This window comes from Dermochelys coriacea, chromosome 18, assembly GCF_009764565.3.
Source record: "Dermochelys coriacea isolate rDerCor1 chromosome 18, rDerCor1.pri.v4, whole genome shotgun sequence".
Taxonomy (NCBI): Eukaryota; Metazoa; Chordata; order Testudines; family Dermochelyidae; genus Dermochelys; species Dermochelys coriacea.
The window spans coordinates 19,542,662-19,568,149 of NC_050085.1; the positions used below are offsets into that span (position 1 = coordinate 19,542,662).

The 25,488-nt window shown below is 41.5% G+C and overlaps 1 protein-coding gene across 7 annotated transcripts in view; it reads left to right on the forward strand.

Moving 5' to 3' along the window:
* Window positions 1-25,488, forward strand: part of PRDM16 (PR/SET domain 16) — a 454,451-nt gene that overhangs the window by 340,760 nt on the left and 88,203 nt on the right. Inside the window, exon 1 of one of the 7 annotated variants that reach the window (XM_043499850.1) lies at window positions 9,849-10,102. The exons of 5 other annotated variants lie outside the window; for them this stretch is intronic. In XM_043499850.1, coding sequence (XP_043355785.1) covers window positions 9,989-10,102 — 114 coding nt within the window. In that variant the 5' untranslated portion in view covers window positions 9,849-9,988. Of the gene's footprint in view, window positions 1-9,848; window positions 10,103-25,488 lie in introns of those variants that run through there. One more of the 7 variants, XM_043499848.1, reaches the window with a different exon arrangement.

A 25,488-nucleotide genomic window follows, 5' to 3' on the forward strand; every position in this document is an offset into this window, starting at 1 on the left:
CACGGGTGGAAGAAAGGAAGGATTATTATCTCCATTTTATAGATGGGGAACCGAGGCATTGAGAGATCATATGATTTGCCCAAGGTCACAAAGAAAGTCTGTGTCATATCTGGGAGCTGGAGCAAGATGCTCTGCATCCCAGTTCTGTGCTGCAACCACCAGACCATCTTTCCTGTTTGTGGCCCCAAATGGGGCCAGATTACAAGGCATGCAATGTGTTGTTCTTATTGGGATTTGTCAGGGTGTGTATTCTTTTCTATAGCCATTGCCTATTACAGCCACTGTGACTTAGAGCAGTGATGACCAACATATTCCCCCTTGGCGTTTGTGTTCCAGTCGCTTTCATTTAATTCTGAATAACTTGTTTCATGCCTTTTTTATATGAACATAAAGCAGTTCCATTCAACTTTCTTTTTAATATTCATGCCCAAAGCCTCTTTGTTGCTCTGGAGGGGGAAAAAAGGGTATGGGGGTGGGGGGGAGCTGTTCACTGTTGCTCTCTGAAAATATATGTGCTAGTGACATAAAGCCATCCCTATCCCAGTGCTTGACTCACTTCCACGCTGAGTCCTCTTTGTGCATCAAGATGAGAATGCACAGCTTCTGCCACTTAAATGGGCTATTTTTCTTGCAAAATATACCTTTTAAAAAAGCATTTTTGGAACAAGATTCTTGCTAAGTGTAACAAGGTAAGACGTCCTGGCATAATTTTATTTTGCAATCCAGCTGTTTGGGAGCTAGTGGTTTAGGGTGGATTCCCCCCCCCCCCCCGTCCTATTTATAAGAGATGCAAACGAAAGATTTTTATGGACAAAAATTAGGACAAAAGTACTGCCACAACCTTCAAAAAAAGGGAGGGAGCCTATTGTTAGACCACCAAGTTCCTGCAAATAAGACTATATTTCTGAAAATTAAATATATTGGACTTTCCTCATGTAATGGTAAAGATAGGAAAAGCAGCTGTATTTTGGATACAGAGTGATAGAAATGTCCCAGTAGCTATAGTCTGAAATTACAGTAATAATTCTTGAATTATAGCAGTCATAAGTTAATGTATTTCTCTTCAGTATTGTCAGTGGAAAACCAAAGCCCATTAATTTCCCACTCCATGTTTGTTTGAGAAATCATCCTCTGTCAGCTGCTGCTGGTGAACTTGTCTCCTAGCTGCATTCCTAGACATGCTCTCTGTCTCCCAGTTAGGGTCCTATCCCTGCAGGAGATAAGATACAACCAGTGTTCACGAGGAGGTGTCAACGGGCTGCTTTATGACACATGATGAGTGATAAAGGCTGTGGAAAGGTGCTGATGTGGCCACATTAGTTAATGAGGTCATAGCTGAAGTTGCTGCCCCACTGATAACCTGCAAATCCAAATAATGTGAAGATATCAGTAGAGTGTTTAGAAGTCCTGTCCCTGTATTCTCTTGCTGTCAGTCAGATTCAAGCACCCAATCAAAAACAACAAAAATGCTTCCAGAAGAATAACATACATTCTTTTCCCAGTTTCCACAGCTGGTTGGAGCTATGAGAAGTCAGTAGGATATGAATATTTGTGCTCAGGCTCATTCATTCTCATCATAAAGAGCCAAGCATTTTATTTGTGTATAATAAAAGAATTATTCTACTGGATTTTACAATGCAGAATCTTCTTGAAAAGGAAAGGCTTTAGTAAATCTTATTGTACATGTAGGCTTACATTGCTGTGAACTTATACTGAAGGCTCAGTAATATTCAGATAAGGTTTTTTTATTTAATCGAGCACATATCAGAGGAGCCTAGTACCTTTATACAATGACCTGTTTTGTTGATGACCCAAAGTATTTGGAGGGCCCGTTCTGCTTCTCTTTTTAAAAAGTTCAGTTTTCCAACATAAACTTTTTGTTAGTGAAAATTAAAATGTCTCGCCCTATAGGTCCACATGAGAGCTAAAAAGAGCAGACTTGCAGAGTCAAATTAAATTAGACAAGCTGTGGCAGTGCCTTCATTCTTGCAGGGTGGGGTGTAGTAGAAATACACAAAAAGGCAGAGGTGATGTGAGCTCCATTGTCTACTGACCACCACTGGACAATGCTCAGAGCGTCATTGATCACTTCTGGATCTCATTTCAGCTGGAGAAGACCATCATGAAGTCAAGATTTTGAAGATGACTTAGCAAGGTGAAGGGGTAGGGAGAATGAAAGATCTCTAGGACACCCCAAATTAGACTGTTCTGACAGCCCAGATCTGTGGCTATGTCAAAACTCACTCAGTTGCCAAGTTTTCTTTCTTCAAGCCTATTGCTGCTTCTGTTGCTCCCCTCTCCTCTGCACGGAGATGCTTCCCTAGTCCCTTTTCCATGTGCAGTACTGACTGTGTTTGGCAATAGTCAGAGAACACAATGCAGGAAGTAGACATTCTCTTCCACTCATCTGAAAAACACACAGCTATGCTAGGTTTGAAAATCATATTGTCAGCTTTAATAATAGTAACAGTCTGGAATTCGGTAATCAGGTAAACCGTGCTCTGTTTTTTCCCCTTTTTGGTGGATTTTTCTCTTCATAAACAAGTCAATGCCTTGGCAATCTCTTGTTGTGCCAGTATTGAACTTTCTGTCCTTCCCATCTTAGCAACTCAGGTCTAATTTATTTAATCAGCGTCGCAAACTTTCAAAGAGTTCCATACCACATCGTTTGTTGCTGTATTTTTAGCACTTGCTACTGAACTGGGTCTGTCCACTGGAAACAAATTAATTGTTGTTTGGGGTTAATTGTTATTCAGACATTTAAAAAAGAGGTTTTGAACACCTAAGAGGCTTTGTTATTTGTAGTTTTGATGTTGTTGCATTTTTAATGATGATTTAATTTTTAAAGTGAAGTTAGCACTGGTGAAACGTGACAGGTCAGAAGAAAAAGTCCTCTATTTACCCTCACAACGTTACAAGCATCCCCACCTTGCCCTAAAAAAAGTGCCTCAACCTAATCTATATAGACCAGTTCAAGTGTAAAGAGGAGCTCCTTCTCCATAAGTGTTGGAGGATCAGATTAAATAAGAGCTGACCCAAACCTTCACTTAACACTCTTAGGGAAGTTTAAACTTATCTTTTTTGAGACCGAAAAAAGTCTTGATGACTTTTTGTCTCATTATTTTTAATTGTTGGCAACCCATTCCAGCCAAGGCTACATATTCTGAAACAATACAATAAAGGATGTTCACATTGTATTTTGAGCCCAGCCAAAGGTCTAGAACTCTAGATTTCCAAACCAGTTTGGGGGGACTGCTATCGTAGACAACCCTTGATGTTAGAAATAGCTCCCCATGTTGAACCAATAGAGCCCAAATTTGCTGATCTTCAAGGCTCTGTAACTCACAAAAGCTTACGCTCTAATAAATTTGTTAGTCTCTAAGGTGCCACAAGTACCCCTTTTCTTTTTAAGGCTACATCTGTTTGTTCAGGTTATTAACTGATAAAGGTTCTAAAGTAGTGTCTGGGGAAAGTTCATCCTGGGTTAACTTTGATCAAAATGTCTATTTTTATTAGACCAGGGCCAATAATTAATAATATTTTCTCTATTCATAGAATAGCCTACAGCTGATCATGAATTCTTCTTCAAATATATAATTTGAATTAATTTGATAATATTTTTGGTGGATATTCATAACTACATGGATTAATTGCAAACAGTTCCCTGCAAGAATTTGATCCTTTATAATCACTATCTCAGCTGTGTTGTTTAGATAAGTCATGTGGTATTCTTTCTGTTGCCCGATAGGATGACAGAACAAGCACTTCCAGGTTGGATATTCAAATGTGTGAAGGCAACATTTATTTTCTATAAATACACTCACATGCTGCTTTGAAATTCACTTTGCCCCAATTTTCATGGCAATAAAATTTGACTGGGTGAAAGCTGGTGTGAAATGAAGACCCAAGGGGCACCAGGATGGAGGAAGTGAATTCATTAAAAAATGTGATTGAATATTCAAGAGAAAATGTTTGCACTGTTCACCGAGCTTTCATTTCCATTTTATTTTACATATGTGCCCAGAGATCTTATGGTGGGTGCATCTTTATAAATTGTAAATTAAAAAATAAACAAGACTCCAGATGTTGAGTTAGCCTGGATAAGTTTCAGGAAAGTGTTTGAACTTTTGGATGCTTATTCTAACCAAACCTTTGGAGGTTTGCCCATATCCTAGAGTCCATGCAAACCTTGGCCTCTTTGTGGAAACTGCCAGACACAGGGTGCCAATTTAGTAGTTGTAGTTTATTGCTTTGCAGTACAGGAGATGACGGTTGCCTCTGAGGTCAACAGGCAACTATAAAAAATAATAATAAAGTCATAAGACCATGTTCTCCATAATTAATGCACCATTTATTCCAGAAAATATGGAGTTTCTATCCTTATTTCAGTTTGAAATCAGGCCCAAGTCACACTCCCTTCTTTCCTCAAGTCTTAAAAAAAAAATCACTTCTACTGTGAGCAAGTTTCTAAGCCCCTCTCTGTGCTCTTCTGGGAATGTGCAACTCAAAATGCTGGTGGGGTCCCCTCGAAGGGAAGCATTCTTGGCTCTGTTTAGTACTTTCTTTATTATTGTGTGCATGAGAGAAAAAATGTATATATAAAATTCTGAAAATTAGCTCCAAAAATAACAAACTGGGAGATGGAATAGTGTTTACAGTATCTTATTTTTACCTTGTCTTAGCTATTAATGTGTCTGCAGGAATCTTTCTTAGAGATGGGCAAACTGAATTGGGTTAAACAGGACCTCACCTGAACCATTCCCCAAGACTCAGAATGGACCTGATTGTCTCTCAATAGAACCTGAATCTACAGTTGGAATGTATTTAAAAGAAAGAGCCAATGAGCTCTTCAAATGCTGTAGAAGCTTGGAGCAAATTCTGACGCACTGCTGAAATCTGGAGTAACTCCTGGACTTCCACTGTAACTGGACATAGTGTGGAGCTTACACTTTGTTTATTCGTGACTCTCATTAACAGTACTAGGGGGTATATGTACACAATACTCCTTAATTAATTACAAATGGTAACAGTCCTTACACAGGCAAACGCCCATTGTGTTCAATGGGGTGGAGACTGAGTGGGAAACCTATGTATAAATACATTTCTTACATGGTTCATTGGTTTAATAGACAAGCTCCTAGGTTTGGGTACAAGCAGTGCCAGCGAAGCCTTTATCTGTGTCATCACATTTTTGGCGTTCAGGAGGGAACATACCTAATGGTTCTAGTTTTCATTTTCTATATGTTCTCGTATTTTTGGTTTTTATTTTTGGCTACTTCAGTGCCTTGTAATGTTCTAAAAAAATTAGTAATTGTAGATTTTCCCCTCTTGACAGCATAAATTTGAACAGAATCAGTGGTTACAATAACAAAAAACCCCTCACAATCTTTCAAGCAGTGCCATGCATTATCCTACATTCCCACATATTTAACTACACAATAAAAGCCACTTACCACTTTGTTACCACATACAACAAAGAAATAACCCATGGAGAGGAAGTGAACCATGAACAGGAAGTGAAATATTGTATAATAGACATCAGGCATAGTGGACAGGATGTCAAAGACCTTTTAAATGAGCTTTCCTATTTTCGATTTGTTTTTCTTTTTTTCCAGTGTTTATTTTTTAAAGAACAATTACAACAGTTGTTATATTCATTGTTTTGAGTGTGAGCTGAAAACCAGAATATGTAAACATATCATAGTGCACTGGTTTGCCAAAGTGTGCCCTCTATTGGGTGGTTTCAGAGTAGCAGCCGTGTTAGTCTGTATTCGCAAAAAGAAAAGGAGTACTTGTGGCACCTTAGAGACTAACAAATTTATTAAAGCATAAGCTTTCGTGAGCTACAGCTCACTTCATCGGATGCATTGGTTATGGTGTAGCATTTAGGCACTTCCAGCTCACTCCCTATTGTATGCGGGAGATGGTTGCCCTAAGGAAGAGCTGGATGGGAGTCCTGAAAGAACATCCTCCTCTCACACCTGGATCGGCCTAACTTTTTCTTTTTAAATTACTGCCTCCAGTTAGTAAAAAGCCATCTTGGCATGTTCCCAAGTCAGGCTCCTGGTTTGGGACAGCCTTGACCTGTGGGCAAACACAGAAAGAGAGGACAGCTTTCTTTACCCCCCTTTTACCTTTCTATAAAGCTATCGATTTACACATTTACTGGGGGGAAATATTCTATCTGACAACCAGGGAAAACCCATCAATCGTTCTTACCGTGGGGTTGTCCCGCTGACCTGACTATAAGACTGTAAACCTAAAGTAATGAGCCAAGATTTTAAAAATGGAGGGAGGAACTCACGTTCCCACTACAGCACTTTGTCAGCATAAGGAGACCACAGACGCCCCTGATCCAGCTGGAGGACAATTCCCCTAGTGCAGGAACTGAGTGAGACAGCTACAGGCTGCTCCATCAGGCCCCTTCTGCAAGACACAGGAGATGTTAAGGGATGGGGCCCTAATGGATGGTGCTAGGGTGATTCTACCTAGTGCTGCTGCCCCCTGGCAGCTCATATTGGGCTGCTGCAACTTACGCAGCCTCCAGTTACACTGGGGCCATTTCAGCCCCGGCAGCAGCCCAGAGCTGGGAGGGTACAAACATCCCCATCCCTGCCTGCTCAGCACACAGGCACACCCTAGGTGCCTAAAGGTAGACTTCTAAATTCATAAACACTTTAATAAGGGGGACTTATTTTCAAAGGTACTAATTACCCAGCAGCTCCCATTAGCTTCACTGGGAGCTGCCTGGCACTCAGCACTATTGAAAATTAGGCCATTTCTTTCAGTGCCTTAGTCATGGAGTTAGGTGCCTAGCTTCAGGCACTCGCTCTTAGAAGTGTTGGCCACTCTCTTCAAGGCCTTAGGAATCCTTCTTCTGGTATCCCTAAAAATATATTGGCAATGTAGCCTTCCTTGCTAGCATGTCTTATGCTTTATAACAGACCAGATGAGTAATGTGTGACTTTTTAATGGGCCAACTGGCCCCATAAAGGGTGTCATAACCCATTAATCTGCTTCCCTTGTATACTGGGTCCCACTGGTCAAAAATCTAACTCCTATACTTAGCTTGTACATATATTTTATGTCTTGCCTATACAGTACACAAGCTAAATTTCCCACAGCATCAACGTTATTAAGAAGCAGTTCCTGAAATTTGACCATGGGCTTAGAGCTGCCTCCTGCTGACACTGACAGTCTTCCAGTGACTACCCTTTCCGTCCCACTGACTCTCCTTCCGCCAATAGGGGTCGAAACAGCTGCAGTCACAGGCGAGGTGTTTCTTGACAGCTGGAGCAGAGGCCACGTTCCGAGGTATATCTTTTCTAGCTGGAGCCTTAATGTTCCTTACTAGCTCTGAGCTGACATCTTTTATGGCTCCAAGTCTCCTTTCTCAGTGCTGAGGGATGTGAAGTAAGCACCGGGGTTGTCATCAGGATTAGGCTGCCTGGAATGTCCTGGGATTTGAATCAGTTGTGAGGACTATACTTCTTTGGTGAATATTATGTTTCTCCTGAGACAGACATATAAACTGCCATTTTATGTTCTGACAGACTGGGCTCCGAACAATGGAATAAATACACATGCCTTGTTGAAGGGCCAAGATCTCTACTTCATACAAGGGCAGGTTTCAGGAACAAATCTTTACACAGTTTGATCAAATTGCACTTCAGTGGTGAGTGAAATGATCTTTCATATAGGCCCCAATCCTGGAAAGATTTGCGTATGTGGTTACATTTAAGATAACTGAAGCCTTTGGCCCCGCTCCGGCAATTCACTGTTTGCAGACACATCGCTGCCCAGTGAAATCCATGGAGAACATGTCCCTATTTACCTGGCCAAGAAGGCTCAAAAAGTTCAATGCAGAGTCTAGTTATCAAAGTAGATTAGTTCTATATTTGGGCTCTCAAATCACAGGGCTGGTGTGACTGAATAATTAAAAAGAGTAACAGAATTGGCTAAGTGACGACTGGTAAGATACAAAAGATCATAAACATCTGAAAGATGCCAACGCCAGAGAAGAAATATTAGGAACAACAGCCTGGTGTAGAACTAGGAGGTATCTACAACGTCAGATAGAGCCTCTGTGCAGCATTAGATACTGCGGATCAGCACATATTCCTGCCTCGCATCCTAGAAGCTGAAAGACATAACAGAAACAACCTGACATGGTTCAAGTCCTTCCTCTTGGGTCAAACCCAGATAGTTGTTATGGGCACCTGTTCATCCACCTGCCAGGTCCGCACCTCAGCACAAGGCCCAGTCATCTCCCCTATATCTTCTGCGTCTCTCTGCAGCCTTTGAAAGAGATAGTGAGATAATACAGGCTAAAGCACCAACGGTGTGCAGGGGACCCCAACACTGTGCATCTCCTTTAGATCAAACGCCCTCTCCCAGTAGTTAGCCAAAATCAGCACCAGCAGAGATGATGCTGGTGAAAAAAGAGGGAAGTGCTTCGAAGTACCGACATCTTCTGTAAGAGATACCCTTATTGAGAGGGCATGCCTTCAGATTGCTCAATTGTTCTGCGGCCTTTGGGACTCCCCTGTGCAGCTGGCTACGCAAATAGCTGGAGAAGCAAAAACACCAATATCCCTCTGCCAGATTATTGTCCTTGTGCCTATCAGACCTAGCTATGCATTCGTGACCACCAGGCTTAATTATTGCAACCCATCATATCTAAGAATAAATACTCATCCCCTGGAAAAGCTCAAAATGGCATGAAATGCAGCAACCTGTCTGCTTAGTCACACAGATTGCCACGAGCCCATAATCACCTACACACTGAACAACATGACTTAGTATTTCAGAAGGAAGCTGCCACCCTGCTCACAGCAGGCGTCAGAAAGGGGCATAGAACCCATTCCTGGTCCAATTTAAACCAAGGACCAAACTCACAGTGACTTAACTGAGACCTGTATTAGGGCTACATACTGCAGAAGGGTTTCCTGCTCCTCAGAGATAATTTCTTGGCTGATTTTTCTTCATAAATCTGCTTTCAAACATTCTCTCAGTGCTTGCAATCACATCAAGCATTTATTGTTAGCATTTCCACTTTGGGTCCCTCCATCAGCTCACCCTTTTTTTCCCCCTTTTGCTTTTATCTCATGTTTTAAGGATTTTTGCAATTTGGCTTTAAAATTACTTTCTCGCCCATAGTGCTGGTATTATTGTATTATTTTTTCAATGTACTCTTGCAATGTTACCTGCTTTGGATATGGAGGCAGTTTCTATCTTTAAAATCGTTCTCTTGTTTTTTTAATCTTCATTTTCTCTCTCTCTTTCTCTCTCTCTCCTAATTTTTATTGTTGTTTTGGGTGTGATTTGAGCTGCATTTTCACATACCTCTGCTCTATCATTTGATTCATTCTCTATTTCTTCTGGGCTTTTGGGTTTTTTTAAAAAAAACCTCTCTCTTCCTCCCTCCATGGGCCCAGCCTCTGTGATTAAGTCTGCAGCTCTCCTGCTGTTTTTAATAGGCCAGTAGGCCTGACCATCTGATGAGAACCAAACTGCACAGCTTGCTCCTGAATACTTTCACTGGAATCTCCTAATGCACAGTATTAATCATTACTGTCAAACCATTCAGGCCCTAAATATGTCCACCCAGTATAAAATTATACTAAACAGGAAAAAAAAATTGGGTTCATATTAAAAACAGGCATTAGACAGACAATCCCCTGACTTTTTGGGCCCAAAGGCTACTGGCATTATCCAGTTTAACAAACAATGGATTACTCTGAGTAGGCTTTTCATGTTTGGTGTTCATAAAAGTTTCAAAATATAAGCATAGTGAGTAAAAGGAAATCTAGAAAGGTGTGGCTTCCTCTGGCGCTTACTAGTACATATGCCTGGGTAATCATTTTGTAGCATACTCTATTCAAATGCATTTCTCTTTGTGAACTTAAGAATTGTGTAGCAAGAGAATTCTTCTGCTGCAATTAGAAGGCAGCAACTGCTAGATCAGTAGCCATTGTACTGTTATTGCATGGGTGGAGTTTGGGAATTCTTTTCCCCAGTATATGGTTTGAGTTTGATCCTGGGAAGAGTAGAACACAGCATATTAGGAAGGCATGGTGTTACTTCACAAGTCCCAAGAAAGGTAAGGCTGCTTCTCTGCTAGCTGGTTTAGAATTATACCGGTGTATTTTAAACTGTGTTTATTCCTGCTATTTCTAAACTGCCAGGGAATGGAGCCCTTCAAATTAGATTGCTTTGTTTTGGTTTTGGTTTTGGTTTTGGTTTTGCTTTCCCATCCCCTCCACCCTCATCTACTCAAAAGATTGTTTCTAACTCTCGGCAGCAAGAATGCCTTTAATCTTTGGAGATGGTGATCAAGGTTGATCAGGTGTACAGGACAAGTTACAGACGGTTAATGGTAAAAATGCATTACTCCTGATGTTAGATTTATTGATGATTTCATTCAATGTTCTGAGCTATGGCATTCCACCAACCCCAGCCTGCCAGGACGTTAAAAAAGGTAGTCCTGCACAGATGCCCTTCATCAATGCTCACCACAGAGGGTGCGTTCATTATTCAGCACGATAACCTGGCATGCTGTAGGAATTTGAAGTGAAAGCTGCCCAGTTAACAATTACAATATTCTTAGGTAAATGCAGGAAATTTTGCCGGAATTTTACTGGAACTACTCTTTGTTCCAGCGGAGCCAGCATACCATTCATGTTTTGACATCACCGGCTAGGGAACAGCCACTAAACATGAATCGGCCACCCATTATCCATGTGTACTGATGCTAATGTAGCCATATACCATCCTATCATCTCTTTCTGCTCCCCTACTTCATTCTGTCCAAGCTGCAAGTCTAACAAGCCCGTTTTCTGTCTCTCACACCCCCATCTCTGGGCCCTCTTCCATGTAACGTCCTAAACTAGGACCAGATCTAAATCACCAGACCCTTTCACATGGGCTATCAGACAGTCATCAGATGGTAACAACATTCAGCCTGAAGTCAGAACACCGGGCAACTGATGAAAAGCTTAATTTCCCTGCATGCCTTGTCTTTACCTTTTTGATAAAGGGAGTAGTTCTCAAGCTTCCACTTTTATAGTTGTCTTTATTATCTATGATAGATATGTATCAGTAGGGAAAACAATAGATATTACTGACAAACTGTGGCTCCCTTTTGTGCATGATTATAAGTTGTATTTTTTTGTTTTCATCGCTAATAGGATAAATAATTTCATTTATAACTGTATTGCTGTACTGATTCTGTTACATGTTGAAGACAGAATATGTCTTGTTAGTTTAAGGGAAGCCACTCGTGTGTGTGTGTGTGTGTGTGTGTGTGTGTACACACATGCATATAATATGCCAAACTTTTCAAAAGTGGCCAGTAAGTTTGTCTGAATTTTTGGGTGCTCAGCATACGACTCCCTATATTGAGGCACTCCAAGTCATTAGTTGCTTCAAAAAAATCTTGGTCATATTTTTAAGACCTTGTGCCTGCACAAAGCAATCAATTATGAAAACTAAATATATGTTCTTATACTTAGCCAAGCAGTAACAATGGAGCATTTCCTACCCTGACTCATGGCTGGTTATTTACCATGCTAAGGAAAAACTAGTTTTCTAAGAATTGAGATGCAATTCAGTTTGTTACAGATTTTAACGAAGATGGTCAGAGGTGACAGCTGTGTTATATGCTCAAGGTATAGACTAAGATGAGACAACCAAATTTATTTCAGTTGGAATGTAAGGTTAGAATTAGATAGAGATTCCAGAAATTGGGGAAGGAAAGAGAGAGAGAGCGCGTGCTCGCACTGAGAAACAAGAGCTTCATAACTTCCCCTAAAGAAGACCCTTTCCCTACTTACTTATCCCAGGGGGTCAGCTCCCAAGATAATGAATTTGGGGTGGAAGAGTCTTTCCTTCCTTCCCTTTATCCAGAATCTCTGAGTGTTGGAGGGCAGAGGTCTGTTTACATAATCAAATACTGTAACACCAATTGAGATCGATGGGGCTGCAGGAAATGCTTGTGTGAAAAATCTGTGACAAGTCAACCTAGTGACTTAGCCCTTCCTCCTCACTGAGAAGTACCTTAAAACAATCAGACAGACCGTGTCCAGACAATCTATCCCAGTGCAATGGCACGAGACTCACCCCTGCGGCACCTCCTGCTGGTTGTCCAGGAATTAGCTCTTTTCACCAGCACCGGAGCACCACTGGCCCCCATGTCCCTCCCGGACCCCCATGCCCCTTTATGTGGAGGTTCTGCCCCAGAAGGATCCCCCCACTCTCAGGATCTCCCCTCCCCAGGGAACTCCCAACCCCCTAATCCCACTTTGCCTCAGCAGCTACTTCCAGTCATCATCTAGCCCCCGCTCCCTGGGGCAGACTGCAGTATAAGAGCCAGTCATCACAGGCAAAGGGGGATAGGACCGACTGCCTCTACCTAGCCCCAGGCTGCCCCTTTGCAGCCCAAGAACCTGTTTAGGCCCTGCAGCCTGGGAGGTTTCCAGGCAGGAGCTCCCCAGCTCCTTTTGCCTTCCCCCCCAGCGCTGCTCTACTCAGGTAGCTTGCTCAGTCCCCAAGCAGCCAGGTCCTTCCCTCTCTACAGTCAGAGAGGGACTGCCTGAGTGCCTGGCTCACAGCCTTTTATAGGACCCAGCTGCTCCCTGCTTGGGGCGTGGCCCATCTGTAGCTGTTTCCCCAATCAGCCGAGGCTTGCTGCTTTCCTCAGCAGCAGCCCTCTCACAACCCCAGCCCTGTCCCAGGGCTGGTTTCAAGCCCTTTCAGCCCTGGAGCAGGTCACCACCCCGCTACACCCAGGTTCCACACACACAGGGCCGGCTCCAAGCAGGTGCTTGGGGCAACATGCAGAATGGGGCAGCAGTCCGTGTCCCATGGCGGCAATTTGGCGGCAGCTCCGCTGTTCTTCTGGGCGTGGCGGCAATTCGGTGGCGACTGCTTGGGGCGGCAAAATTGGTGAATGATGGTTAAGGACTTGGGGAATTAAGTGACTGATCGTATAATGCAGATGTAACCAATAATGGTTATTGCTATCTACCAAACTCCTGAGTCTCTGTGCTTGGATTTAGGAGCTGCCTGTAAATGGGGACAAAACACCTACCTGAAGGGTGACCTGACGCCCAAGTAAATATCATCACAAGTTGGACCCAGTCAGTGAGTGAATGCATCCTGCATGTTATCACTGCCAAAATTCTACCTGGGAATGTCTCAGGATTTTGGCCTAAAAAAAAAATAAAAATACGTACACTCACTTGCCCATGGCCCCCCCCACCTCTGGCATGGGTCAGAAAAGACATGGGGGGGAGTTGCTATAGCAATTTTGTAAGTGGGGGTTGTTTTTTTTAAGGAAAATTCAAAAGCTGAAAATGATCAGCCCAAACCCAAATGTTTGGATTCAGAAATGCCACCTCATTGGCTCCTCTAGGTGCTGTGTTCTCTGGCCAGAAGATGTCTCCCCTGATATGCTACAGTCCCCCTTGCTAAGCTGCCACTTAAATTGACCTTGGCCAAATTTGGGCTACTTTCATGGAGATGGCAAAAAGCATACCGTTGGCATAGCAGCCCTCCTTACCCCACCCCCCAGCCAGATTTCAAGTCCTTGCTCCAAAGCATGGAAGCTTGTAAATGCATGGCCACCTCCTGGGTGCTCCTCAGATCTCATGGCAGCCCTGCAAGGTTCCCTCTTGGTTCCTCACATAAATTCAGTGAAATAGATTAAATGGACACAAATCTGACATCAGGAATCACAACATTCAAAAACCATTAGGAGAACACTTCAACCCCTCTGGCCACTCAGTAAAAGACTTAAGAGTGGCAATTTTCAAAAACAGACTCCAGCAAGAAACTGCTGAGCTTGAATTAATATGCAAACTAGATACCATTAACTTAGGTTTGAATAGAGACTGGGAGTGGCTGGGTCATTACACATATTGAATCTATTTCCCTGTGTTAAGTATCCTCACACTTTCTTGTCAACTGTCTAAATGGGCCATCTTGATTATCACTACAAAAGTTTTTTTCTCCTGCTGATAGTACCTCATCTTAATTAATTAGCCTCTTACAGTTTGTACGGCAACTTCCACCTTCTCTGTATGTATATATATATATCTTCTTACTATATGTTCCATTCTATGCATCCGATAAAGTAGGCTGTAGCCCATGAAAGCTTATGCTTTAATAAATTTGTTAGTCTCTAAGGTGCCACAAGTACTCCTCGTTCTTTTTTTAAATAGTCGGTACATTCAGGCTACGCCTACAATTGGAGCTAGGGTTGTGATTCTAGTTCAAGTACACATACCCCTGCTTACTCTAATCAAACAAGTATGTTAAAAGTAGTAGAGTATGTGCAGAGCACGGGCAGTGGTGGGTGGTGGCACAGGCTAGCTGGCCTGAGTAGGGACCCATGGGGTCCAGGCAGGTTTGTACGCAGGTCAGGTAGCTTGTGATGCTGCTGCCCATGCTGTCATGACTACACTTCTATTTTTAGCATGCACGCTTGATGCGAGTTAGCACAAGTACGTCTGCTCGAGCTGGGAATCGCACCTCCAGCTCTGAGTGTTGGTGCAGCCTTGCTGGGCTATGTAGCTCTACCACTCCTAAACGCATTTTTGCTCTGCAAACTAATATCTGGGCTTCATTGTTGCCACACCACAGCCTTTCTGAGGGTTTGCATTGCTCCTCAGAAGAAGCCTGGTTGCATTTTAGTACGGTGCCTTCAAGAGGACTTTGCACAGGCTGTGAACACAGTCATCCAAATTGCATCCCTGGCCCACGTTGAAATGAAATTGGCCTCCCATCCTTATAGAGTGCACTGAAGAGCTTTGAAAGGGACATAACCCCCCCCCCACCACCACCCCCCGTGCTTCAGGGCATAAACCAATCTCAGATTAATGGGGTTTAGGAAGAAACTTTTGCTGAGGGTAGGGTGAGCAGACAGCAAGTGTGAAAAATCAGGACGGGAGGGGGTAATAGGAGCCCATATAAGAAAAAGATCCAAAAATCGGGACGGTCCCTATAAAGTCGAGACATCTGGTCACCCTAGCTGAGGGCAAATTACTACATAACTACCTGCTGCAGGGAAGCTGTACTTTGCAGTGAAGCATTTGGTGCTGGCCAGTGTTAGGGACAGGACCTTCAACAAACTGGACCGTGGGTCTGATTCAGACTGAAAATTTCTCTGAATTGTCTAGGACAATCTTTTACTTCCTTCCTTCCGTGGGCGCTGGTCTACATTGAAAACTTACATCAGCCTAGCTGTCTCTCTCACAGGTGTGAAAATGCACATCCTTGAGAGATACAGCCATGCCGACCTAACTCCCCTGCATAGACAGCATTAGATTTCTTCCATCAACCTAAGTACCACCTCTCAGGGAGGTGGATTGCCTACAGTGACAGGAGAAACCCTCTGGTCAGTCTGCACTGAAATGATCCAGCTGTGCTACTGTACCATTTTAAGTGGAGACATAGCCTGAACCTTTGTAAACAAAGAGCAGTAAAGAAGTGTGTGATTTGTATCCCCTCCCTGTTTAAAATGTCTTCAGCATCTTGAGCAACATAAGCAATATTCCTGTAGTGGGAAACCAGATGGAGTTCATCTGAAATTAACCTTGCTATATTGGTACAAGTAGTTACTGGAGATAATTTGACCTAACAAAAGGAAATTATGTATGATTTTTACCTTCTTTTCTCTACGTACTCACTACAATATACATGATGATTCATGCCAAGAGAGGGAGGGTGAGATCACACATAATTCAAATCATTTTGAAGGAAATGGACTCTTGGAGGTACGCTGAATAGAATAGAAAATTGTTAATAGTTGAAAAATGGCCAAATGTTCCCTTCTGAAAAGTCAATGTGAAACAATTATAACCAGTAGTGCTAATATTGTCAGCTTAAGCATTCTTTTAGCTTGGCAGACTGAAAAAAAAACAAACCATTTGCCAAATGTAGTCTTTAAAAAATAAAGAAGAATCATTTTCAAAGATCAAAAGACCCATGGCATAAATTAAACAGATGCCTAGGTTGTACATCTTCAAGACTTTTCCCATATACAGGATTAACTTGATTTTACCTGTTTAAAATGAGCACCGATGTCTCCTTCAAGCATGCTTTTAATATATATATATATATATAATATTAATCCTATCTTGCTCTCCTTAGAGAATAGTATATGTACATTAGAGAGCTTTGTTCCTTATGTATCTGCTTTAGTGTAACATGTTTCCATAACTGTATTATTAGTTTTGTCCAGCCTACAGTAAAAAGTGATTCTGTAGCTGGCATCCTAGTGTTAGGTCATATTAAAACCATCTGTAACAAATCTTTATTTGCAGTTACTTTGGAGTTCAAATTTCAGTCTCTACTCCACCTGTCATCAATGTTTATCCTCATAAACTTTCACAGCTTCTTTTATTCTGACTTTTTTTCCCCTCTAGAAACCTTTTTTCTAGATTATTGGCAATCTTGCTCTTATTTTTCTAGCAAAATTTCTCTCTATTTGACTTAACAAAGACATAAGGTTAATGAATCCATATCTACAATATCTGAAGAGGAATTAAGTGTCTTTTTTGATGTGATCTTTAAAGGGAAGTAGCTCCATTGCCAAAAGTGATTCTGTATAAACTTTGGCATGGGATAATGGTCTATCATATTTAGGTATATGATATGCCTTTCTGCAAGTTAGTACAAGCATGCTTTTGTTTTGACTCTGGTAAATAATTCTGTTCACACTCATTAATAGCTATTTAGAGAGAACGCTGACAAACTATAGAGGTAAATTTACAAAGATCTATTTGGCAGGCTGGTTACTGTACAATACAGCCAATTGTTTTGAGTATTGCCAGTTACATAAAATATAGAAGTCTAATTAAAAGCATTAGTAATTAAGTGGGCACCAAGTAAATTAGGATATAATTACATTTGAGCATATCAAGAAAATATTTCACACATTTGAAGGCATGCATAAATAATATAAATAATTATTTTATCTGCTATATCCACTGTTATGATGGCCATATGTGAGAGTTTTGGTATGTGGGTGTAGAAATATGATGTTAATCAGTTGTTTCACTAAGACAACTTTATTTTGTGCCTCAAAACAAATACTTGTTGTCTCAGTTATTAATCAAATGTATCTAGTTCTACAGAAAATAATCCTCTGGAGATTTTAGAGAACAATTTTCCTGTTCTTTGCCAGCATTTACCCTCTTGACTTCTAGAGCTGGATGATCCTAGGAAACTTCTTATCAAACCAAGCTGGAATTTTTGATTAAACATAAAAATCGGGAACTCGATAGTCAAAGAACTCTCTTTATATTTATGCTGGGTGTTTGGCTATGATCCAGGCTATGGGTTCCAAAACTGTTTTAGGGTATATTATACTTCAGCCAATCGCCTTAGTCTCTCTGAGTACTCTTCACATACAATTGATAGTAATAGCGAAATCCCTATTAGACTTCACTGGGTCTCTAGCACTTCTCCCTTTAAGGGGTAAAAATCTCTGCTTGGATTAAGGGGGTACTTTTGATATTTTTATATTATATTCATTTTTCTAATATAGTAGGAGTTGATTAGGGAGAAGGGGATGTCAGTGTAGTGAGTGTTGTTCTTATGATAGAAATACTTTTGTGAAGGGGAAGGTTTTGCAGCATTTCCTAAAGATAGGCAAATCTAGAGCCTGACCAATCTCCTCTGGAAGTATGCTCCAGAGTCTGCTCTCCTTGAGTGAGAACACTTTGTCCCCAGATCTTGTGTGCTTTGTCCAGGACTTTATGAGCTGATGTGTCCCAGGGGAGTGCAGATGTTGCTGTGGTTCATAAATCAAAAAGCTAGTCTTTAGTGTAGCAATCCATTCATTGCTTTGAAGATTAGGACCAAAGCCTTAAACTGGCATAGGAAGCCTGTGGAGGGAGTTAAACATAGGTGTGATGTGCTCACAGGAGTCTATAAGATGGAGATCACAGGCAGTCACATTCTGTACCACCTTGAGTTTATGCATCATGTTCACACTTTGCTTCAAATACAGTGAATTTCAGTAGCCCAGCCTGGAGGTAACAAATGTTAACATTATAGTGGGTGCTCTATATTTAGGGTGACCAACACTATCTATTATAAAAGTTTATTACAACCTCTTTTCCTAAAATCTACATTATCTGCAGCAGGCTTTTAAATTCATTGGGAAGAAAGCCATGGGGCCAAAGAAGTACCTTTTCCTTGCTCATTGCAATTCAATTCAGGTTTAGCTCAGCTATAAACTGTTAAAATTACCATTTCCCTTCTTTTACTTGAATTCCTCAGAAAAATTTTGTCAGCCATCCAGAATAATAATTGAACATGAATGTTCTAAAGAGCCAGGCCCATGCTACAACCGAAGGAGCCGCAGAACATTATTATAACCCTATTTTTTTCCACAGGACCCCTGCCTGATTCCATGTGTAGGTGAACGCTGTGTGTTTGTGTAGTATATATCTCCTTACTTGGCTGAGCCATAACCTGAGATCCAAATGTCCTTGAACTTCTAAGTTCTGAATCAGAACTTTGTATCTCAGACCCATCTCTAACTATTGGAGACCACATGGATCATGTCTTAGGAACGGGCACACCTAACGATTTATAACTTGTACATACAGTCACTTTGCCACAGTTCTAGCCCAAACTTCTCAAGCTAGACAGCTCATTACACACAACAGGAGTATATGCAGCTGAAGGAAGAGATCTAACACTGGGTTCATTAAAAAAAAAATAATGAGAGAATCCACAGGAACCTTCCTGTCATCAAAAGCAACATGGTCGGATACTAAAAAAATACATCCTGATGTACATATGTAACCCTTCTGCCCATCAGAGTTGGCAGCAACAAGGGCCAGGTTCAGTATCTAGAGGTTCCATTCCAATAACACAATGCAAAACCGGCTCGAGCCCCACCAGTGACCTGGGACAAATATATACCACCCCCGCTGGGCACCTCCAAGAGGCAATACTTTCCCTCTCGCAAGCACAAAGTTTGAGTGTAGCAAAAAGCCTTTTAATAACAGAGAGAAACAATGTGGCATTATGTTGGGAAAACACCACCAACAGGATTCATAACACAACCCATGAGCAAAAACCCACCCCAAGCAAATTGTGGTGTGTCCTTTCCCTTTGGTTCTTGAATCCAGCAACCCAAAATCACCCAAAGTCCCAAAGGTCCAACAACCCAAAAGTCTCTGTCCCTGGTCAGGGCAGCCCCAGAGTTCGAAAGTTTATCTGCAGAGTTTTACCTCCCAATCCGGGTGGAGATGAGGGGGGGGATTTAAGGGGCACCTTACGTGGTCCAATGCTGATTGCCCCACCTCTCCATGGGGCTCTGCTCTGCCAGCCACCCCCATGAGCTGCTCCAGGCCTTCGACATGGGGCTCTGCTCTGCCAGCCATCCCGCAAACTGCTCTGCTCTGCCAGCCGTCCCGCTCTGCCAGCCATCCCGCAAACTGCTCTGCTCTGCCAGCCGTCCCGCTCTGCCAGCCATCCCGCAAACTGCTCTGCTCCAAGAGCCGCTCTGCTCTGCCAGCCATCCCGCAAACTGCTCTGCTCCACCTGCTGCTCTGCTCTGCCAGCCGTCCTGCAAACTGCTCTGCTCCAAGAGCCGCTCTGTTCTGCCAGCCATCCCGCAAACTGCTCTGCTCCACCTGCTGCTCTGCTCTGCCAGCCATCCTGCAAACTGCTCTGCTCCAAGAGCCGCTCTGTTCTGCCAGCCATTCCGAAAACTGCTCTGCTCCACCAGCCGTCGTGCAAACTGCTCCACAATATATCTTCAGGCTCCCCCACTGTTTAACACAACACTCAGTGATTTCAGCTCTTAGTAAGTTTAGCTCTTTTGTGATTTCAGCTTGTAGTAGGGGAGCCTCAGTGCTGGTGTACCATTAGCCCAAAGTAAATTCAGCTCAGCAGCCTGTAACTAGACTCCTAATGGAATCAAAATTAGCTCTGATATTCTACAGTGGAGAAAGGAGGAAGTGCAATCAGCATGTAAGGCCCTCACCAGTGGCCCCATACCACCAAATATTAATACCTATCCCTAGCCTCTCTCCATTCACTGGGATTTTAGAACCCATGACCCTTGCCTAGCGCATGCTGCTTAGTTGATGGTGAGTCCCTCCATCATAACAAAAAGCCACGTACAGTTCCACTGTCCTTGATTCACATAATCAGGATAATAACAGTTTATTCCTGCACCAATAACAGAGAAACTGGGGCTCCTACAGCAGCCAAAGTGACCATCTAGGCAGGGTGGGGTGCCTATGCAAATGAGATCAGCCCCTGAAGTTTTTTTCCACAACACACCAGGACTCGCCATCAAATGTCAGGATAGAGCTCATCCTGACTCTGCTTACACATACAATATGTTTTCCTACACCTATGTTTTCAAGAAAAGGCGAGGTAGAAAGTTTGCAGGTGTGGAGCCCAGTGTGCTGTCATTCAAACTCTGGGCAATGCCCTTGAGTTCACACACAGGAGTAGAGCTTTTATGCTGAACTCCTATACAGTTCACGGTCTTTTTTTTTTTTTTTAAACTTAAGGTGTTTCTGTATTTTCCAAAGTGGAACATCCTTGGTAAGTAATAAAGTGACACCAGATGTGCTCATGATGTCCCATTTGTGTAACATGGTTACAAGTCCATTCTCGTCTTTCATTTTCTGCAGCAAAACCATTTCTGTTTGATTTAGTGAAGACACTGATTTAACAATCACGGCAGTGTCTGTTACACAATATGCCATTGAAAGGCACAAAAAGACTTTTGAAGTGAGATAAAGTTGCAAGGAACAATGTGCCAGGCGTCACGTTATACAATTCTGTTCTGTGGTGAACTTCAGGCGCTACAGAGAATTTAAACTCTTTTCTTTTAACCACTGGGTATTTTTTAACCCATTTAAACCTTCACTTATTACCATGTCTGAATGTGCATGGACTTTAGAGCTGTTTCTTCCTATTGAGTCTACTGATTCAATTTGTTCTTATTTTGGTTAGATTAATTGCTAATTGCAGGGCTGTGGTTAACCAATACAAAGTGGAAAAAAATGAAACCTTGGAGAGCAATGGAAAGTTTTGTTTCCCTTAATTAACGGATGACATGGTGATGGCAGCCTTGAAAATATCTAGGTCCTAACTTTTCAGCATATTCTCTGACCTCCATTTTTGGTGCCCCATTTGAGACACCTTCAAGGGGCTTCACTTTCAGAAGGTGTGTGCTCTGCACTTTTTCTGTAGTACATTATACTGTATGGTTAACTAATTTGCCTTACAATCTTGCAGGCTAACATGCACCTTATTAGACATGTTATGTTATGTTAGACCTCAGCCAGGACTCCTAAACTGTCAATTGTGATAATAAATCCTGCCCTAGGTAGTGAGTATTTGTAGATTGGGTCTCTATATTATAAGAGAGAAAGTTTTAATTTTGCTATTTTTAACCTGATGTTCTAAGTAGAACTATTAAACATTTCAAAAAGATTCTAATAGTAATTAATTATTTCAGATTACTGATAGTGAATCATTTGTCAGAAAAAAAGCATTCTACTGTACTGGAAGAATCACAGATTCAATAATTCTCCATAAAGCATGTTTTCCACTCAGATATCTGTTGTTGCTCTTTCAAGTAGGATCTGGGGAATAGTTAATAAACACATGGTTTCTCTCAGTGTTTCCAGGGCTACCCAATGTAGCAGAGCTAGTAACTTGCATTCCTGCATCAAACTGTGGTACAGTGTTGAAGGAAATGGGACACTCTTGCAACTATTGTTTCTATCACTTTCCAAATATCATCGTAAATACTTGTGAATCAGGTGCTTGGTTGGCAGTATACAAAGTCATACCAAGTGAATGGTCCCAACTACAAAAATGTAGTGTTTCGCAGAACGATGTAAATGGGCCACTGGTGGAAGAACACAGTCATTTGGGAACAAATAAATAATTTTTGTTATTAAACAATGACTGTTGCTTAATTACATCAGTCTCACTGTTATGTTGTGCTCCCCTTTGTCCGTCCAATCAGTTTGTTGTATCTATCTATTGTCTCTATTCTTATGCTTAAATTGTAAACTCTTCTTTGGGGCATCACACATACAAATTATTATTAATAATATTATTTAATCAAGGATAATGTATGAACAGATGCAAAAAAAATCTGAACTGACCTTTTATGAGGTTTCTAAATTTTATTTTTAAAAATATTTTTGCACATATTTCCTGGTGTCCACCAGGGAAAAGGAAGCAGAAATGTGGCACTGTCTGAGACAGCAGAATCTCAGTCTGCAAACAGATTTTCAGCTTGCAAACATGTGATTTCCCGCTTGATTTTTCAAATAAATTAAACATTATCACACAAGATTTGGATGCTTATTCAAACCTGTGGAGCCTCTCCTTGTTGCCATTCCATCCATGCTGATCTTTGCTTTGCTGATTTTTTAAATTTATTTTAAATCATTGGTGCAGTGTGTGTGTGTGTGTGCATAATGATTCTGGTGGGGTTTCAGCTACAACCATAAAATTGTCAGAAAACAAGCCTCGTCTTTATAATATAGAAGAGCATGTTATGGACATTTTTGGTTTCTTTGACATTAAGGAGAAGGAGGGGAAGTGAAGCAAATGTGACAAACACCAGCTCTTTAATGCTAGGCTTGTTACCGCTTTGAGTGCCCTAAGGGTTAATGTAACAGTTTTAAGTCCTTCAGTCACACCCACCCCCATCTAGTGAACACTTCCAAATAATCCCTTTATAATAGAGCCGTTTCCACAGATTGTATCTAACCCGTGCATTAATGGGGCCCATTGGTGTCAAGCATTTTAACAAATACAGGCCAGCCAGCTGCCCTGGGAGCCCGTCTCTAACCATGTACGTTAATGATCTTTTGCCCCTCTGACTTTGCTCCCCTGCTGCAAGGACAAAATTAAACTACTGCGGATGGCAAAATAGTTATTTGATGCCCAGGCAATTGCATACTTCCAAAACTCTCCATCGCGGAAGGCCAGATGGACTTTATAGAAACCAGACCCAGGGCACAGTTTTAATTATCATAGTCCTGTCAGAAATGAGTGAAATTCTGAATGACCGCATGAAACAAACCAAAAGTCTTACACATGGATTTTTTCCTCAATAAAATTTTATGGCTTCTTAAAGAAACAGCATTCATATATTTTATGAGGCCTAATCATTCACTAATGCCTATATTAGTGCACCTGTGGCACTCAGCGCCATGGAAATTACAGCACTAGTCTCAGCTATGTTCTTTTGCATGTTATTGCAAACTCCTTGTCAAAAATTGAGCATATGTTCTGGGGATAAGTTGGGTTCATTTTAGCTAGCTAGCAATCATTCTAATAAGGCAAAGGAAAAGAGATTTATGGATATTTGTCTGCTGAAAATTGTGTTTCGATGTTACAAGAATAAGACTAGTATTTATAAATACAAGTATTTGCAAAGTTTACTGTGGAACACAGTGAAATTATTTGAAGAGACTAATACATGTACTAGAACTAGTCCAATATGAGAAAAATATTAATTGAATAATCTTTTCAGCAAAGATCACCATTAATTGCTGTATAATGACTTGATAACTAGTATGCAACTAGCTCTGGAGATGGTCAAATAACACAAAAAAGCATGTGTCTAACACCTTATTCATCCGCTAGTAATATTCATGCAGCTGTAGTGTGTTCCCAACATTCTGTTCTCTGACATTTCCACTACAGTGATGGTAGATGTTCTTTCTGATCTATTTAGTCTCTTCCTTTGGTCCCTATTTACACCTGTCTGTCTGTCTGTCCATGTATGTGGTCAACATCAACATAGAGTCTGCCCTGGAGAAGGATTTTGAGTAACGAAGCGCGTATTTCTGGAGCAGAGAAGGGGTCCATTTGGCTAAGCTTTCAAACCTTGGAACTGAAGCTTAGCATGATGGGACATATGTTTGTGAGATCTACCCAGATTTCTGGCCCAGACCAGAATATTATAGAGAGCTACCTTTCTCTTGGTGTTCTATTATTTTCAATTCTGGCCCCAAAAGAAACCAAGAAGTATGTAATCAATTAATCAATCAAGTCAAGGAGACTTTTCCAAGCTATATGATGACTATTCTAGCTTTGGTTAGAGGTCTGGATTACTTAATTCTTGTTTTACCAGAGCAGTTGGCCCCACCCTTTTTATCTTCAAGATGTTTAATTTTACTCCACAGACGAATTTTAATTCTAACCAAACTTCAGCTGTTCATGGGAAACACCCTGAAAAAGAAAGCTTTTTGTTTACATTATGGATAGCTGAAGCTTGCTGACTGCATTGTGATTGATTTAAGTCATGGGGGAAAGGTACTGTATTTTGTGTAGTTTAGCTGCAGTTTGTGAATGTCAGCAATAGGTCAGCAATGTCAGGAACCTTGTATTGTAGCAATTAAACAGAAGTCATAAATATAGAGTAAGTGGTGTATGTCACTTCTTCCTACTCTTCTTTCAAATCCAGAGTAGACTTGGTGATTAATGATGATCAGTGTTATCACAAACAATAGGCCATTTCTGAGGGGAGTGGGGAAAAAATACTCTAGTACAAATGTTGCAACCATTTTGAGACAAATAAGTTACCAAAGGGATAAGCAGGCTAGATGTGACTAACAGAGGGAGGAGGTGGCACTAAGGAATGGATCTTGTCTGGCTGTTAAAGTCAAATTCACTAATGAGGTCCACTTCAACAGCGTGCTGACAGCCACAGTACATACTGGCTGTGTTAGCTTCAGCATTGCTGGAATGAAGTCAGTTTTCTCTCCCTATGTTTTCTCATTACTTCATGCATTTGGCAGCTGCTAACAGACTGGACAAGCTTAGCCAAAATAAGATGCAGAAACATGGAAAAGACTATTCGTGTGTGCAGACGTTCTGATTGGGGAGATGGGCGGGAGGGGAGAAAGAATTGCTTTTATATGTGTTTTCTCTTCTTTGAATTATCAGCCATAAGTGGGTTATTTGGTGGGCCGGGGGGGGGCGGGGGGATCTACCATGCACATGCTCCGTTTGTTCCGTCTCTCTCCTGCTATGTCTCTTTGACAGGAATGAGTGGTCTGAGCATGTTTCCTTAGCTTGTTGCTCTTTACTGCTCTGTCGTGTGGTTTTAAAGATACAAAGTGTCCTTTTATTGGATATATCAATTCAAAAAGAGGCTGGTAGTAAACTGAGAATATTTGGATAAACTTGTCAGCCCTTAGGACTAGAAAAGGACTTTTGTTCATAAAGAGAAAAAGGCCATTACATTACCATGGAATCACTGGATCCAGTCCAGTAAAAACTGAGCTTGGAGTAGAAAAAAATGGTTAAAGGTGTCTAATGAAGGATCTTTTACTTCAGGTTCAGTGTTTATTTTTATTTATTTATTAGAATGTGAGATCGACATCCTAGTGCATGCTCTTGTTCTGTGACAGTCTTTCTTCACAACATCGTCCGTCAACAACAAGAACTTTGTTTAAAGAAAGAGAGGAAGAG